Source organism: Quercus lobata, chromosome 8, assembly GCF_001633185.2.
Source record: "Quercus lobata isolate SW786 chromosome 8, ValleyOak3.0 Primary Assembly, whole genome shotgun sequence".
NCBI classification, from domain to species: domain Eukaryota; kingdom Viridiplantae; phylum Streptophyta; class Magnoliopsida; order Fagales; family Fagaceae; genus Quercus; species Quercus lobata.
This window is the reverse complement of record NC_044911.1, coordinates 44845079-44860718: the sequence shown is the minus strand read 5'-3', so window position 1 is coordinate 44860718 and position 15640 is coordinate 44845079. Positions and strand designations below refer to the sequence as shown.

At 32.2% G+C, this 15640-nt stretch overlaps 1 protein-coding gene across 1 annotated transcript; it reads left to right on the top strand.

Annotated features, from left to right (window-relative positions):
* The first annotated feature begins 3920 nt into the window (after positions 1-3920).
* On the top strand, positions 3921-7319 carry LOC115958453 (GDSL esterase/lipase At4g10955). The gene is made up of 2 exons (XM_031076864.1): positions 3921-4300; positions 6042-7319. Exons 1-2 carry the CDS (start codon positions 4143-4145, stop codon positions 7057-7059), a joined length of 1176 nt encoding a protein of 391 aa, XP_030932724.1. The 5' UTR covers positions 3921-4142; the 3' UTR covers positions 7060-7319.
* Positions 7320-15640: the final 8321 nt, after the last annotated feature.

Here is a 15640-nt window from a genome sequence, read left to right as displayed (position 1 = left end):
CATGTTTTAAATTAAACAAGAAATATTTTTTTTTTAAATTGCATACCAAATACCAGAAAACATTCTCAAGTTCTTTTTTAAGGTCGTTACCAAACACTGGAAAATAAGATAATTTTCTAGAAAATACTCTTTGAAATGAACCATTTTTCAGAAAATGTTAATGTTGAAACAAACAGAGCGTTAAACAACATTACACGTATTTTCACACACTTTTTCACCCGCACGTATTTCTAAAAAAACTGAAAACTTTTGTTTAAACACATGTACCAAACAGGCCCTAGTGTTAATAACTTTGGGTTTTTGTTTTTTTTTTTTTTTTTGGCATTTAGGATTATTTTTGGAACATTTTAGTTAATTGTTAAGTTTGCAAAACTATTTAGCAAACTAGGATCTCGAGACTTTAATACTCAAGTTTAAAGATGGAACTCGAGTCTACTTGAGTTGCAAGTGGTGGCAATCTAATGTGGAAAAAAATCTATGTGGAACTCGAGTCTAAAAAGACTCGAGTTCCTGCATTCTCCCGATTAAATGTTCTTCTTCAGATCTACTTCTATAGAACTCAAGTCTAGGAGACTTGAGTTCCACGTGGATAAATTGTTTGAGTTGCAAGTGGTGGCTTTCTAATGCAGAAAAAAATCTACGTGGAACTCAAGTCTTTATAGACTCAAGTTCCTCCGTTCTCTAGATTAAATGTTCTTCTTCTTCGAATTTGCTTCTTCTTCTTCTTCTTTAGATCTACTTCTATGGAACTCGAGTCTAGGAGACTTGAGTTCCACGTGGATAAATTGTTTCATGCCAGTACAAAAACTTAAGTCTTAAAGGCTCGAGTTCATCATCGAAATCAAGTCTCAAAGACTCGAGATACTAGTTTCCTAAATAGTTTTAAAAACATGCTTACTAACGAAGTAGTCTCTAAAATTATGTTAGACATTTTCCCTAACTTTGGTGTAGCACGTGATTCAATTTTTAGGAAAAAAATTTTATTAAAAAAAAATAAAAAAAAGGGAAAAAGTTTGGCTTCAATTTAATTGTGCTTACTGTTTAGAGAAAAAAAATTATTCTTAATTTTTGGTTACAAAATATTAGATCCTTAAACCAAATTTCAAACTAATTTGGAACTTGCAACCTCACCTTGATTGCTCCAGCAATGACCAATCAATTAGACAATTTAAATAATCAAAAAAGCAAAAACTTGTTTTACACCATCCACACAGTGTAATTTATAACTAAATACGTGAATTACGTTTTCAGTTATAAAAACACAATGTAGTTATAAAAAGTATTAAAAATACTATGTGCATAAAACATTCGTGTAAAATAAACACCGATCTTATTAGAAAGTCCATAAATATATTTTACAAAGTCCAATTTTCATTTTTTAGGAGTGGTGGTTACATATAGAAGTGTGCAGTAAACCCGCAAACCCGCTTAAACCGACTCGATCCAACCCAACCTGCGAGGTTGGGTCGGTTTTTAAGAGTTGGTGAGTTGGTTTAAGTTATGAAAATTTTTTTAATAGTGGGCCAAGTTCGGTTTGGGTCATAAGATTCACAAATCTGCATAACCCAATCCGACCCACCTATATTTAATATATATTTCAATTTTAAAAAATATATTATACAATTTTTTTATTTACTTTTTTGCTTCTCTTCCTAAATAAAACCAAATCCTAAGTTCTCCTCATATAGTTTGTGTTTGTTTAGTATTATGTTCATGATTATTTTGTTATAAATTTGCTCTTATTTGTAGTGGTATTGTTCTAATGTTCAATTTAATAATAATAATACAACTACAAAGGTTAGACCCTTTTAGAGTTGTACTTTGGTTAGTAATGTATTATAAATCCGATTTAAAACATTAATATTACTATTTTCGTGTATGTTCTAATAAGTATTATTTACTCCAAAAAAAAGTAATAATAATAATAGTAACTAAAAAACAAAATTGTCCAATCTATGAGTCCAATTCGACCCAACCCAATACATGTGGGTTAAGTTGGACCCCTATAATGGGTTGAGTTGGGTTAGATTTTTTTAAACCCATCATAATATATTGGGTTGGATTAGAAAAACCTCTTAACTCGACCTAACCTGACCCATGCCCACCATTATTTACATATCATATTAATTGAAATCATGTTTTCTATTTTAGTTAAAATGATAAAATTATGTTTCCAAAAAATACAATTTCATGGTTTCGGAGTGTGTGTGGGGTGTGTATGCGACACCAACTGTGTAACAAGATTTAACAGAAAATTAAAATCGTTTAGGGATAGGGGTATGGTCTATGGAGGTGGGTGGGTGCCACTGGCTGTAAGCTGGCAGCACACAAAGGAATATGCTTAAAAAAATTTTGGGTTAAAGAATATGCTTAAAATTTAAATAAAAGATAACGGTCAGCGACTCCATAAAACTGAACGGTTAGAATAATGTCATAATTTAACGTTGTTGACGGTAAAGAAAGAAAGCCAGGCCATACGCTCCCAAATCAAATGTGAAATGCCCAGGTTGGATAAATTATTATTATTATTATTATTATTATTATTCTTTAAAAAAAAAATCGATAATGGAAAGAGAAGGTATTTGATTCTAGATAAGTTTACAAGGTTTTCAGAAAAAATAAAAATGACTAAAGTTATTGGCACCCAAATTGAATAAAGTTGCCCTTCCGTTGACTTATGGCCTGCGACCCACAGAAAATCATAGAATATTATCTAGATTTTTTCCCCAAATTTTTCTATTTGTCCAATAATGATAGAGCAATATTAAATTTACATGAATTCAATAATAAAAAATAAAAATAAAAAATTACGTAAATTCATTATTAATATTACTTTTATTATACATCAATTACAACAAATCCAATTAATCATTCTAAAAAAACTGTGGAAAATTTTGCATATTAAGCTTATTGAAAAAATTTCTTCAATGACCACAACTTATATGTCACAAATTTTGTCATGATTTTGATATAACATATTGCGAGTGGTTAAAAAGAAAAGGAAAATTAGTGTTTAAAATGTCATTTCTATCCATTCCTAATGTCCATTCATTCTATGCCTCTTCTTCTTCATTGATCTCCAATAAAGTTGATGTAAGTGATAAATCGAGTTAAATCGAATCAAGACTCAGTGAGCTTATTCTAAGGATCATTATTCGAGTTTGAAATCAATTTAGAAGACGTGAGCAAGTTGCTAAGGTACAAGCTATTACTGAGCTTGTCATTTGTGTTGTTTTCTTAATTTAGTGAAGTCGCTTTGGGTTAGGAAGCCTTCATCTTTGTCAAATTCGGGTAAGATCATGCTACAAAGTCTTTGTTTTTGTCTAGCCCTCACTTTTCTATCCCTCCTACCAAACACAAATAAGGAAAAATAAAATTTTTTCTTTCTTCAAAATTTTCTATCCTCATATTTTTCATTCTTTTACTTTCTCAACTTCTCAATTTGACATAACCTTAATAGTGAGACAAGCATCTCTTTTCCTTTGAAGTAAGTGAATCCATCTTGTGCATGAAATATATGCATCTTTCCTCTAATAACATGTGACTCGTGTAGGACTATAGATTCTATTCAAAACACTATGAGTGAGAAGAAGTATATACCTCCACAATACTTTCACATTATTTTTATAAACAAATCATATGTAATGAATTGTTATTGGTTCTAATTTGAATCTATAACTTAAATTACTTTTTTACTTATTCATAACAACCTAATACTTAAGATTTTATTTTTTTAAAGTATTATGAAAATGTTTTACATTTCTCTAAAATAATTACTATCGGAGAGGAGAAAGAAAAGATAGGTACGAATATGATACCTTCTATTTAATGGTGACATTGAAGGGTAATTTGGTCAATTGGACTGAGAAATGACAACCTGAAAGAAATATGACCGTTGAGACCTCCGAAACCAAGCCCTTTCAAATCATTATTTTACTCAAAAAAACCATAAGAGAGAGAGAGAAGCAAGCAATTAAATCCCCAAGCACTTTCATCAGTTTCAAGGAATCTGATACTAAAAGCTTTTCACAGAACTAAAGCCACCCTATCCCATTAAGGAAACCACACACTCTCTTTCTCTCTCCCTTACATGCAAAGAAACCCAAAAGGAGAATTGCAAGAACAAGGAAAGAGGTGGGTCAATGGCAAAGCCTGAAGCAGAAGAGATAACAACGGAAGTGGTGCTGGTGAAGGAGCCAGGAGAGGCTCATGATCAGCATCATCACCCCTACGCTTTCCATGTCTCTGGACCTCGCAACGTTGCCTCTCCTAACTGGAGAGACCTCATCAATTCCAGTTGGTCAGTACAGTACTCTTCCCCCCCTTTCGTTTCTCTATATCATTTTTCACCACAAGTTCCTGTTTTGGGTCATGGGTTTACAAATTCTTGACTACCTTAGGCTATGTGACTCACTGATTTACTTGGAATCTGGTGGAAAATGTGAAATTCTCAAATGGGTCATTTTGAAAATTTTAGCAGAATGGGTTTTTGTCACAAATTTTAGAAGTGTAGGCTTTGGAGTTTTATCTTTGATTCATTAATTTGTGGTATTTCGGTAGAAAACGTAGGATTTATTACAAATTTGTATCTGGGTCTTTTGTTTTATGAAAGAAAAAACATCCCTAAATTAGGGAACAGTTTGTTGGGTATCTGGGATCTGAGTGAAAAGGGCTAGTAGAGAAACTATGTTTGGCAAGTTTTGATAGGACTTTCCTCATATATGCATAAGCACACCAATTTTTGCTATGGAAAGGTTGGTTCTTTCATTACATGTCACTCTGTGAGTGAGATTGACTATCCACTATTGATTCCTAGATTTGGATTTGCGGTTTATTTTTGGTAATTTACCCAATCGTTTTTTTTTTTTGGCTAGGTTTTTAATTGGCTTAAATACTAGTTGAATGTCCCAATTTAATCTACTAGTCTGTCTCTAGAAAATAATTTGAATTCTGTTGGCGAAAATTAGAAATTGTTGCATTGGGATTTATTTGAAGTGACTTTTAACAAAAAGAGGGTTCTAATTATGGCAAATACAGTGGAATGATTCAAAATTCTCGTTCCAAACTGCCTATATATTTCTATGAAATTTATATCTGTGTGGCAGGGGAATCAAATTTTAGGAAACACAATCAGAACCTTCATAATAATAGATGCCAGATTTTTAATTAAATAGAATTGGTTTATCATTAGAATCAATTCGGTTCTTCAAAAATGCCATTTTCTCTTTATTTATTTTTTAAAATAAGTTTTGGCCCCAAGGGAAAGGGGGGGAAGTGGAGATTCAAACTATTGACCCCTTGTTTATGAGGCGTGGTTCCCAGGTAATTGTGCTACCCCTACCTTCTGTTAATATAACTGGAATTAGTTTAGGTCACTTTTAAACTTTGATAATGGGGGTAAATATTGGATAGCTTTTTTGATTCTTCAATTAATGGCTATATCTATTAGTAAGTGATGATTTTCTTTCATGACATATGACATTATTATATATTTTAAAATAATATATACAAAAATAAGTACAGACATACATACGTTCTCATTGTTTTTGTTTAGAATTCTAAATGCATTAATCAAGTTTGACATAATAGTTTAATTTATTGGTCTGTCTGGTTGCTTGGAAAATGAGAGGAAATGGTGAAATTTCTGGACCTAAGGAACATTTGCTTTGTGAGTGGTGGTTGTAAAACTTCAATTTTTCCCTATATATCCATCTCCTCAACAACCAAATTAACAAATATATTTTAGAGCGGTTAATGCTTATATTTGGTAGATAACCAGATATGGTCATGTGAAGTCAAATTAGCCAAGTTATAGTTTTATATAAATGATTGGATAACTTTACAACAACTAATAATTATTTTCCATGCAAGCCAAATAATTGAAAATGTTTTCTGGTTCATTTTCAAGGTCATAACCAAACATAGGAAAATGAATCAGTTTTCTAGAACATGTTCATATTATGTTTTCTGTTGAAACAAACTGAGTGTTACTATTAATAATTTTATGAATGTCCATTCTGATGATTGAGTAATGTATACAGGAAGGACACAAATTACAAAAGAACTGTCATTGCCTGTTTCATACAGGCAGTTTACTTGCTTGAACTTGATAGACAAGAGAACAGAACTGAAGAAAATGCTCTTGCTTCAAAATGGTGGGTGCCTTTCAAGTACAAGCTAGCACAAACCTTGATTGACGAAAGAGATGGATCTATATTTGGTGCAATACTAGAATGGGATAGATCTGCAGCAATGGCTGACTTGATACTTATGAGACCTAGCGGTGCTCCAAGGGCTGTCTTAACACTTAGAGGAACGTTGCTCAAAAGCCCAACAGCGCGAAGGGATATTGAAGATGACCTCCGCTTTCTGGCTTGGGAGAGCTTGAAGGGCTCCGTCAGGTTCAAAGTAGCTTTGGAGGCATTGAAATCAGTTGCTGATAGGTATGGAAGCAACAATGTATGTATTGCAGGTCATTCCTTAGGAGCTGGGTTTGCTCTCCAAGTGGGAAAAGCATTAGCCAAGGAAGGAATATATGTGGAGACCCACTTATTCAATCCACCTTCTGTTTCATTAGCAATGAGCTTAAGAAATATGGGAGAAAAGGCTGGATTTGCTTGGAAGAGATTTAAATCAATGCTTCCTATGAGTAGTGAAACTCAGGTAAGCAGTGATGCGGGTGAGAAAACTTTGGGTTTAGGATTGAAGAATTGGGTACCTCAGTTGAAGAATTATGGTGTAGGGTTAGGAAAATGGGTACCTCATTTGTATGTAAACAATAGTGACTACATTTGTTGCTCTTACACTAACCCTGATGGCACAGAAGAAAACAATACTGGCAAGGAGAATGTGGGTCTTACAAATGGGCAAGTGGCAGCAAAGCTGTTTGTGAAGTCCAAGGGGAAACAGAAGTTTCTTGAGGCTCATGGGTTAGAACAATGGTGGTCAGACGACTTGGAACTTCAACAGGCTGTCCATAACAGCAAGCTCATAAACATGCAGTTGAAATCCTTGTATAGCCTCCCAGCTCCACAACAAACACAGGGAAAGGCTCCATAGCAGAGAGTGGTTGCTTTCATTGTGTGCAAATAGCTCATTTTCAATAAGTAAAATTCCATACTACCGTACAGGAGTTTGAAGTGTGAACTTCGAATGACCTGGTTTACTTTTTTATTGGCTTTACTGTTTTCTTATCTTTGTTAATCAGATCTGCAAATGTTTACTATCTCACCTGGATATATAGAACAAGTCATTCTTTAATTTCATTATAGTGGCTCAAAACTATCAAGATATTCAATCTCAATTTGTAGTTAACCTTCTATGTTTTGTTTCATGAATTTTGTACATGTGAGTTTCTGAGGAGTAAGGAATATGGGGATGTGAATTTGAAATGATCCCAATAAACTTTTGTACCAGTGGCCTTATGGGTTCACTGTCTTGGGTGAGTTTCTTATCATAAAGAGTGGTTTAAATGGACCTTGTCCAGTCCAGAATTAATAAGAGAGTTTTGAGATGGGGTCTAAGGAGAACGGCCTTTCTCAAGCAAAATCTCTCTCAATATGGAGAAATTATTTTACCTTCATTGCACACAAATGTGAATTATACCTTTTTTTTTTTTTGATGGGAGAATTATACCTTCATTGCACATAAATGTGAGTTTTATCTGTGGCCTATACGTGAGATCTACCTTTATATAAAAGATATCTACCTTTATGTAAAAGAAATATAGAAAATATCGAATGCATTGAGTAATTTCACATCACTATCACCCCTTGCCCCTAGGTAGACTCATGGTCCCAAGGGTTTTTTATTTTTATTTTTTTACTATTCTAAGATGAACAAAACTTAGATACAATTCCAATTCCTTAAGTGCAATATATTAGGTTTTAAATTAATTTCAAACACAAGATTGTATTGACCAATCAAGTACAAACAATGTTATCTTTTTCAATGACAATTATATTCGCTGTAGTTATATGTTTTTACATAATTGAAGAAACTGATGTAATGTACATAAGGAATTTTACTTAAGTCTTACCCAAATAAATATTGTGTCAATACAATCATGTGTCAAAATTGTACTTTAAAACACTGAACGTTTTTTCTTTTCTTTTTAAATTTTTTTATTACTAAATTTTTTGTTTTGTTTTTTTCTTTTTTGAGAAGGCATTCATAGTTTTTTTTTTTTTTTTTTGAGAAACTGGCATTCATAGTTTTGTTGTAAACAAGATTCAAGGTTAATAACTATTATATGTCTCCAAAGTACATCCAACCTCTTTACTACTTCCTCTGAAGAAGGCTCCCGTAAGAGTGAAACTCTCATAGAATCATAGTTGGTCGAAGGACTTTTATTCGCAACATTGAGCTTGAACTTATTTATTTACTCATTTATTATGAGATTTATTTCCATAAATAGCATGGTATATATATATATCCTTCCCAAATCACTCCAAAATCTAGGAAGCATATCTAAATTCAAGTTGCTATTCTTGTCATACAACTGTTTGCTAAAGGACTTCGAAATTCAAAAGCATATATCAGCAAAAATTTATTCTTTGTTGATGTTTCTTCCGCTCTTGGATTTTGGCAACCTAAAAACCTTACCTTCCATGAAAGAATAATCAATAATGTGATCCATCAATGACTTTGTCTGATGATGTATAAATAAGAATTTTATTGAGCAGTTTTGTGAGGTTTTATTATTTACTAGTTGTAGACCCACACAATGCGTGAGAATAAATAATTTTTTTGTAATTATAATATAATGTATAATTTGCTCTCTAATTTTTTTTTTTTTTTTTGAAGATTATTTGTTCTTCTTAAAAATTAAACAATTTTCTACTCGGTCCAATTAGGTCTACTTTAGTCCTATTCGGTCCACTTGGTCAATTTCAGTCCCCTTTGATCCATTTTGGAATAATTGGGCCTTAATTGATTCTTTTTGTAGGATGCCTTTACAAGTTTAGCTCAAAAAATCATTTTTTTCCTAAATTTTTTAGTTGAAAAGTATAAAATTGTATTATATTTGGACTAAACTCTTTAGTTTTGAGTTAAAAAATACAAAAAAAAAAAAAAAAAAAAAAATCGATATTAGAAAGTAGAAATATGAGCCCTAAAAATGCAACTAAAATTATAAATATTCAAAAGTCTTATTCATTCCACTTCAGTCCATTCTGTTTTCTTCCGTCCACTTTGGTTCGATTCAATCCATTCGGCCTACATTGGTCCTATTCTGTCCACTTTAGTTATATTCGGTCCAAATTGGTCCTATTCAGTCCATTTTATCCACTTTAGTCCACTTCAATCCTATTTGGGTCATTCAGTCCACTTTGGCCCTATTCGGTCCATTCTTTCTACTTTAGTTATATTCGTTCCATATTAATCCTATTCAGTCCATTTGTCTTATTCAGTCCACATTGGCCTTATTCAGTCCACTTCGGTTCTATTTAGTCTAATTTGGTCCTATTTGTTCCTACTCGATCCATTACATCCACTTTGGTCCTAATCTATCTATTCATTCTTATTTGTTTCACATTGGTCTACTCTGTCCTATTCTACCCACTTTAGTCCTATGCAGTCCACTTTGTTCCCATTCATTCCAATTCAATTCATTTTGGTCTACTTCAATCTATTTTTGTGAACTTACATATAAAGAAAAGACATGTTTGGGTTGGGAGCACATATTCTAAATCTTATTATATAAAAAAAAAAAATATATATATATATATATATATATCTCAAACTCGTAATATCTAGAATCTTAAGTACAGCATTTATTATTGTTATACTTATTAAGCCACATTAACATAGCATTTTAGTCTACTTCGGTCTGGCTAAATTTAAGTGAAAGTCTTTCTAAACATAAAGACTATGAATATATAAATCTACTCTTTAAGGCAGTTACTCATTTGTTTTGAATTCATTACTTTTAAACGAATTGCATGAGTTTGATTATACATATTCAATATATATGTATAATTTTTATTTAAAATAATTTATTCAAATTCTTCATTCTCTTAAAAGAAATTATTATGATAATCAAAACTAATAAAAAACTTATACTTAATATATATATATATATATATAGTTTTTCTCCCTAATAATTTGATGGTTTTTATTGATATTATTCTTTTTTGAAATGATCCATATTCTTCTAACTATTGTTATTACGCATTATATTTTCCTAATTTCTTTTGGTACAATTAAAATTTTTAAGTTTCAAAGTTATTATTCAAATTCACATTCTCTTAGGGCATGTTTGGATTGAGGAGGGAGGAAAAATGAGTGAAGGGGAATAGAGTAGAGTTGACTGAAAATAAGCTAATTTTAGGTCAATTCTAATTTACTCTAATCCTCCTCCCTCCTCCTCAATCCAAACAAACCATTAAAGAGCTTATTATGATGACAAAAACTTATCATATAATTACAATTGATATTACTCAAATAATTGATAGTACTCTCAACCCAAACTAGTATTTTCCCATTCTTAAGTAGGTACACCGAATTGGACTAAAGTGATCTAAAATGGACCAATTAAAATGAAGTAGGCTGAATGGACAAAATTGGACCAATTTGAACTAAATAACCAAAGTGGAATGAATGGATCGAATTGAACCAAATTGACCGAAATAAACCAAAGTGAACCAAATGGATCGAACTAGATTGAATTGACCGAAGTAGACCAAATAGACCTAGTTGAACTGAAGTTAACCGAATTGGACTGAAATAGATTGAAGTAAACCGAATTGGACCAAATTTTGATCAATAATTAGCATAGCCAAGATTATATTTTGATATATACTCAAATTCTTACTTCCAAAATAATCAACTATTGACTCAAACAAAAATCAAACTGAAACGAAGAGAGAGAGAGAGACAGAGAGAGAGTACTTGTAATAGGGAACTAAAAAATAGAACACCAAAGCATATGAACCCAAAATTGATTTTCAAAAATCATAATGATTCATCAATATAAAGTGTTGGGTTAAGATAGCTTGACCCTAGTTAATTAATTCAATTACCCAAGTTGATTAATTAGATTCAATTGCATGCAAATCATGAAAGCACCAACAAATCGCCAAAAATACTAAATACGGCGGAAAATAAATTTGACACGGTAATTTGTTGACAAATGGGGAAAATCTCGCAAAATGAAAACCCCACCAGATGATTTTAAGGTCACTACTTCTAAGAATCCACTAATTAACAACTAAGCGGTTACAAGTATAGGGAATCTTACCAACGACCCTACCTTATCTCGAAATACCAACCTACAGTTGAACTTTCGCTCCGATACCCAATTGGACTTGATCTTGTAATAGCCTTCTTTCCTTTGATGTACAAACCTCCAATTTGTGACTAACCCTTTGCGTGATCCCAGTACGTGATTAACTCTAGCAACTTGAACAGATGTTGTTGGCTGCAAGGTTCTTCACTTCATCAACAATGAAGATTAGGGAGCAATTGGTTATAAAATCCTATGGCATACAAACGCAGTAGTTTCTCACAGAGAAAAAGTCTATTGGTCTCTATATCCTTCTGTGACGATTCTTAAAATAAGCCTTATATATGTCTAGATTTATGAGAAAAGAAACCCTAAACAATTACACAAGCTTAGGCCAAATTTCAGATCTGGAAATCTTGAAATAGTAATTCTCGATAGATCAAGCTGCTATTGAGCTATCTGTCAAGTTTTACATTAAGTCTTGATAGCAGGCTTCTGTCGAGACTTAATGAACAACTTTTTTTTCACTTGTTTCTTGGACCAATCTTCATATCTTTAATACTTGACTTAAACAACATGTTTTTTGAAGTACTAAACTCATCTTAGATCTACCTATTGACACGTAAAGTGCATTTTGTCAAAAGATTAGCCAATTAAAATAAAATATGACCCTAACATAAAGTAGAGTTGCAAAAAAGAATAAAAAATTGAGAGAATAACAAGAAATTTATAGAAAATAATATGAGAAAAAAATGTTAAAATAATAGTAATAAACACTAAACGATCCAAGTCGTGTTATATTATGTAATAAAATAAGTACTTTGTGGGCTGTTGGGGGAAGGGCAAGGGGCCAGGGTTCAACTCTTCAGGAAAAAGTTTCACATACGCATACACTTAGATTAGGTTAGAGTAGGACTTCTATCTTATATAAAAAAAATATATATATATATATATATATATATATTATGTAATAAGATAACATTATATTCTTATATACTATCTTTACAATGCAATAGGATAACATCTATGAAATCAAATAGAAGAAAGAAGATAACAAATTAAAAACACAACTTAATCATGTCAACCCAAAGTAGAGTTCCAAATAATACAAAAATTCATCAATATAAAGTAGAGATGTAAGAAAAAATTTTAAAAAAAAATAACTACAAAATGAAAAACAAAATTTTGAGAGAGAAAAAGAGAGAGAAATAACATTTTGTGTATGGGAGAACTATGTATAGAAAGAGAGAGAGAGAGAATTGTGAATTTATAGTAAGACAAAAGGAATAAGAAAAATAAAAAATAAAGGAAGATAAAGGGAAAGAGGAAAAGTGGTATTAAGATAAGTAGTAGTGAGGAGATGAAGAGGTAAAAGGGAGGAGAAAAGTTGGAGAAATTATAACAATAAGTTAGGAAATTGATAAGAAAAAAAAAACTAAAAAAAAGAAAGAATGTTGGAAATGAGTGGATAATGTGACTGTTAATGTGACTCAACAAAATTGTAGTAACAAAAAATGCTACGATTCAGTTTCTAGATATTTCTAGATTAACCGTCTTTACTCACCACCACCACTACACCACCATCTTCTTCCCTTCTTTATACTTACATATATGAATGACTTTACCCATAGTTTTCTTAACTAATTAATGCGAGGACAATAAGCACAAGGCAAGCAGTGTGCTAGTTATGACAACCTAGAACTAATAAACATCAAATTCAAATCTAGGGTATGTTTGGAATGAAGGGAGATGGAGCTAGAACAGAGCAAAAGGTGGCCAGAATATACTAGAAGATGTTCTTGTCACCTTAAATTCTTATTTCCTCTCCTCACCCCTCATCCCCACCATTTAAACGTACGTAGAGCTAGAATGATAGAATTCCTAGTTTCATTCCACTATAAATCCTAATAATTCATTTGTTAAGAAAGCTTCAGATCCTCATCAATAACAACTTAATGGATGGAAAATTAGTATTGTTGTATTCAGACTAATTTTTTAAAAAGTTGTTGACGTGACAAAATCTAAATATATATTTACTTTTTTGGTGAATTGTTACAATTTTATTTTATTTTATTTTATTTTATTTTTGTGAATTGTTACAATTTTAAGAATTCTATGATAGTTACATTAGAAATTCTAAAGAATGTTGATCCTATAAAAAACTTCTCTTTTTGTACTTCGGGCGTAAAAATAGTTTCTCTAGGGCTAGTCTCTTGTTTTACTACCTTAAAAAAAAGGTTGAAAGTAGTAATAGTTATGACATAACTAGTCCTCAGCTCAACCTGAGTTTCTGACTCTTTGTTCCTGGTTTTATTTTCTGTGGTGTGCCCCTTTGTTATGGTTCTTATGTATCTGCAAACGTTGTTATGTACACGAAACCGAAAGAAAGAATGGATCGCAAATTGTATAGAACTTGCATACATTAATGAACACAACAATTACTTGGCTCTCTGCACAAAGAATATACAACAGGTTAACTTAATATTGTGCCATAATTTTCTGTTCTTAGATATTAAAGGAAAAATATACCATGGAGCAAATATCATACATAGGTTTGCTATTTTTTGTCGTTCCAATTCCAGAACGAACAATTTCATGGTAACCCGGAAAACTCATAGTCATAGTCATGTATGCTGACCTCCTGATCAATCTGAGCATGATCATTGTAGAAATGGAATGGCTCCATATCTAAAAGCCATGAGTCAAGATCATTATAAGCTAACAAATCCACCCCATAGTTCACTGTTGAATCTTGAAAAGTAGAGTCATAGTTCACGGCTGAATCTTCATAGGTTGAGTCATCCAAGTATATTGGATTGCTTACTTGATTTAGTTCTTCACTCAAGCTTACTTGGTGACATAATTCGGATGAATATTCAAGAGATACAAAGGATGCTTCTATGCTGTTTTCAGGGTCTTCTTGATCCGTGATATCAATAACTGGAACATTTGCAAGCTGCACATCAGGTTCAATAGTAGGTGGAGAGGTTATAGAGCTTCCATTGCCAGTTAGCTCTTGAACAAGCCTCTTGAAGCTTGAGCTGTCAGTTATGTACACCTTGGGACGCAAAACTTTTATCAAACTTTGGAGTTGCCTCTCATTCTTTGATACTTTCAATGAAGCTTGTCTTACTTTCTTCCCCATAATTTTAGAATGTATACGAAATGGCGCCTTGGAATCACCCCCACCTTACGGTTCAGCGGAGAATTCTAAAGAGCTATAAATATTTGGTGTAATGAAGTAGATATGTTTAAGTTTGTTGGAAAGAAAACAAATTACAAGACATAAAGATGCTGAAAATGATGTTCATCATACAAAAAGAGCTTATCAATTTGGAATCCATATAGACCTACCAATCTACATCATTCTCTCTGTAAAGTTATGACCCATCAGAGAAAATGCTAAGGTTTGTATTTACATGGAGGATGTGGATGTTGGTCAATTCAAGAGGATTGGTTTCAGGTATTAAAATAAGTAAAAATAAATACGATATACCAAATTTGATGTAGAAGGGCATTCAGGGCACGTAGTTGATAACTATTCAAATAACTTACAATAATGTTACGCGATTGCTTGTTTCTGTTCCAAGTGACATCCATGTTGACAATGATAGAAATTTTTAAATAAAAGGGATAAGCTATAATGCACATGCACCCAAATAATGCAATAACCTCTCATTTCATCTATGCAATTCGACCTCCTTACTTCTGTGATACGATAAAGAACTTTTGGGCCTGCCATGATCTCTCTATATTATTCACCTCAAAAGGCCTTATTAATGTACACTCTTCATTAGCAAAATTTACAGGAGGCAAGTATATATAATATAACAACAACAACAACCAAGTTTTAATCCTAAAATTTTGTGATAAGCTTCAAATTCTCAACAGACTGATTCCAGCTATTCTGTTAAAGATCCATAATCAACACCAAAATTTTGATGCTTAAGTGTGGTTTTTATTATTGCATATACTTAACTCTTGTAAATTGATGTATAAAAGTTGATTATAGGCTGCCTCAATCAAATGATACCAATTAGTAAGTCCATATTAATCTACATCATAAGGAGAAATATAGTAAAGCATATGATTGAGCCATCTTTTTATCCTTGCAATTAAACAAAAAGGAAAAGCAGTAGTGACGGTTTGTGTACTTAAATTAGTCTGAAAGGGATATATATTCAGACATTATGTCAGTGCAAGGGACGTCTGAATGCACTAGCCGCCATGTCCACATCTTATTTCACATCAGTATCTTGAGTTTTGGCTCTGGCTGTCGATAATACATGTCAAACGCACCCGACATTATTAGGTTACAGCTATTGCAAATCACAGAATGCCACATTTTATGGGCTACTAGGCATCATTTGTTAAGTGATGGATGGTTTCTTAATCAACTGCTTCACGTTAACCAAT

Coding starts and splice junctions, on each gene's coding strand:
- LOC115958453 (XM_031076864.1), top strand. CDS start 4,143: ATGGCAAAGCCTGAAGCAGAAGAGATAACAACGGAAGTGGTGCTGGTG. Junction 4,301..6,041: donor GACCTCATCAATTCCAGTTG/GTCAGTACAGTA, acceptor TAATGTATACAG/GAAGGACACAAATTACAAAA.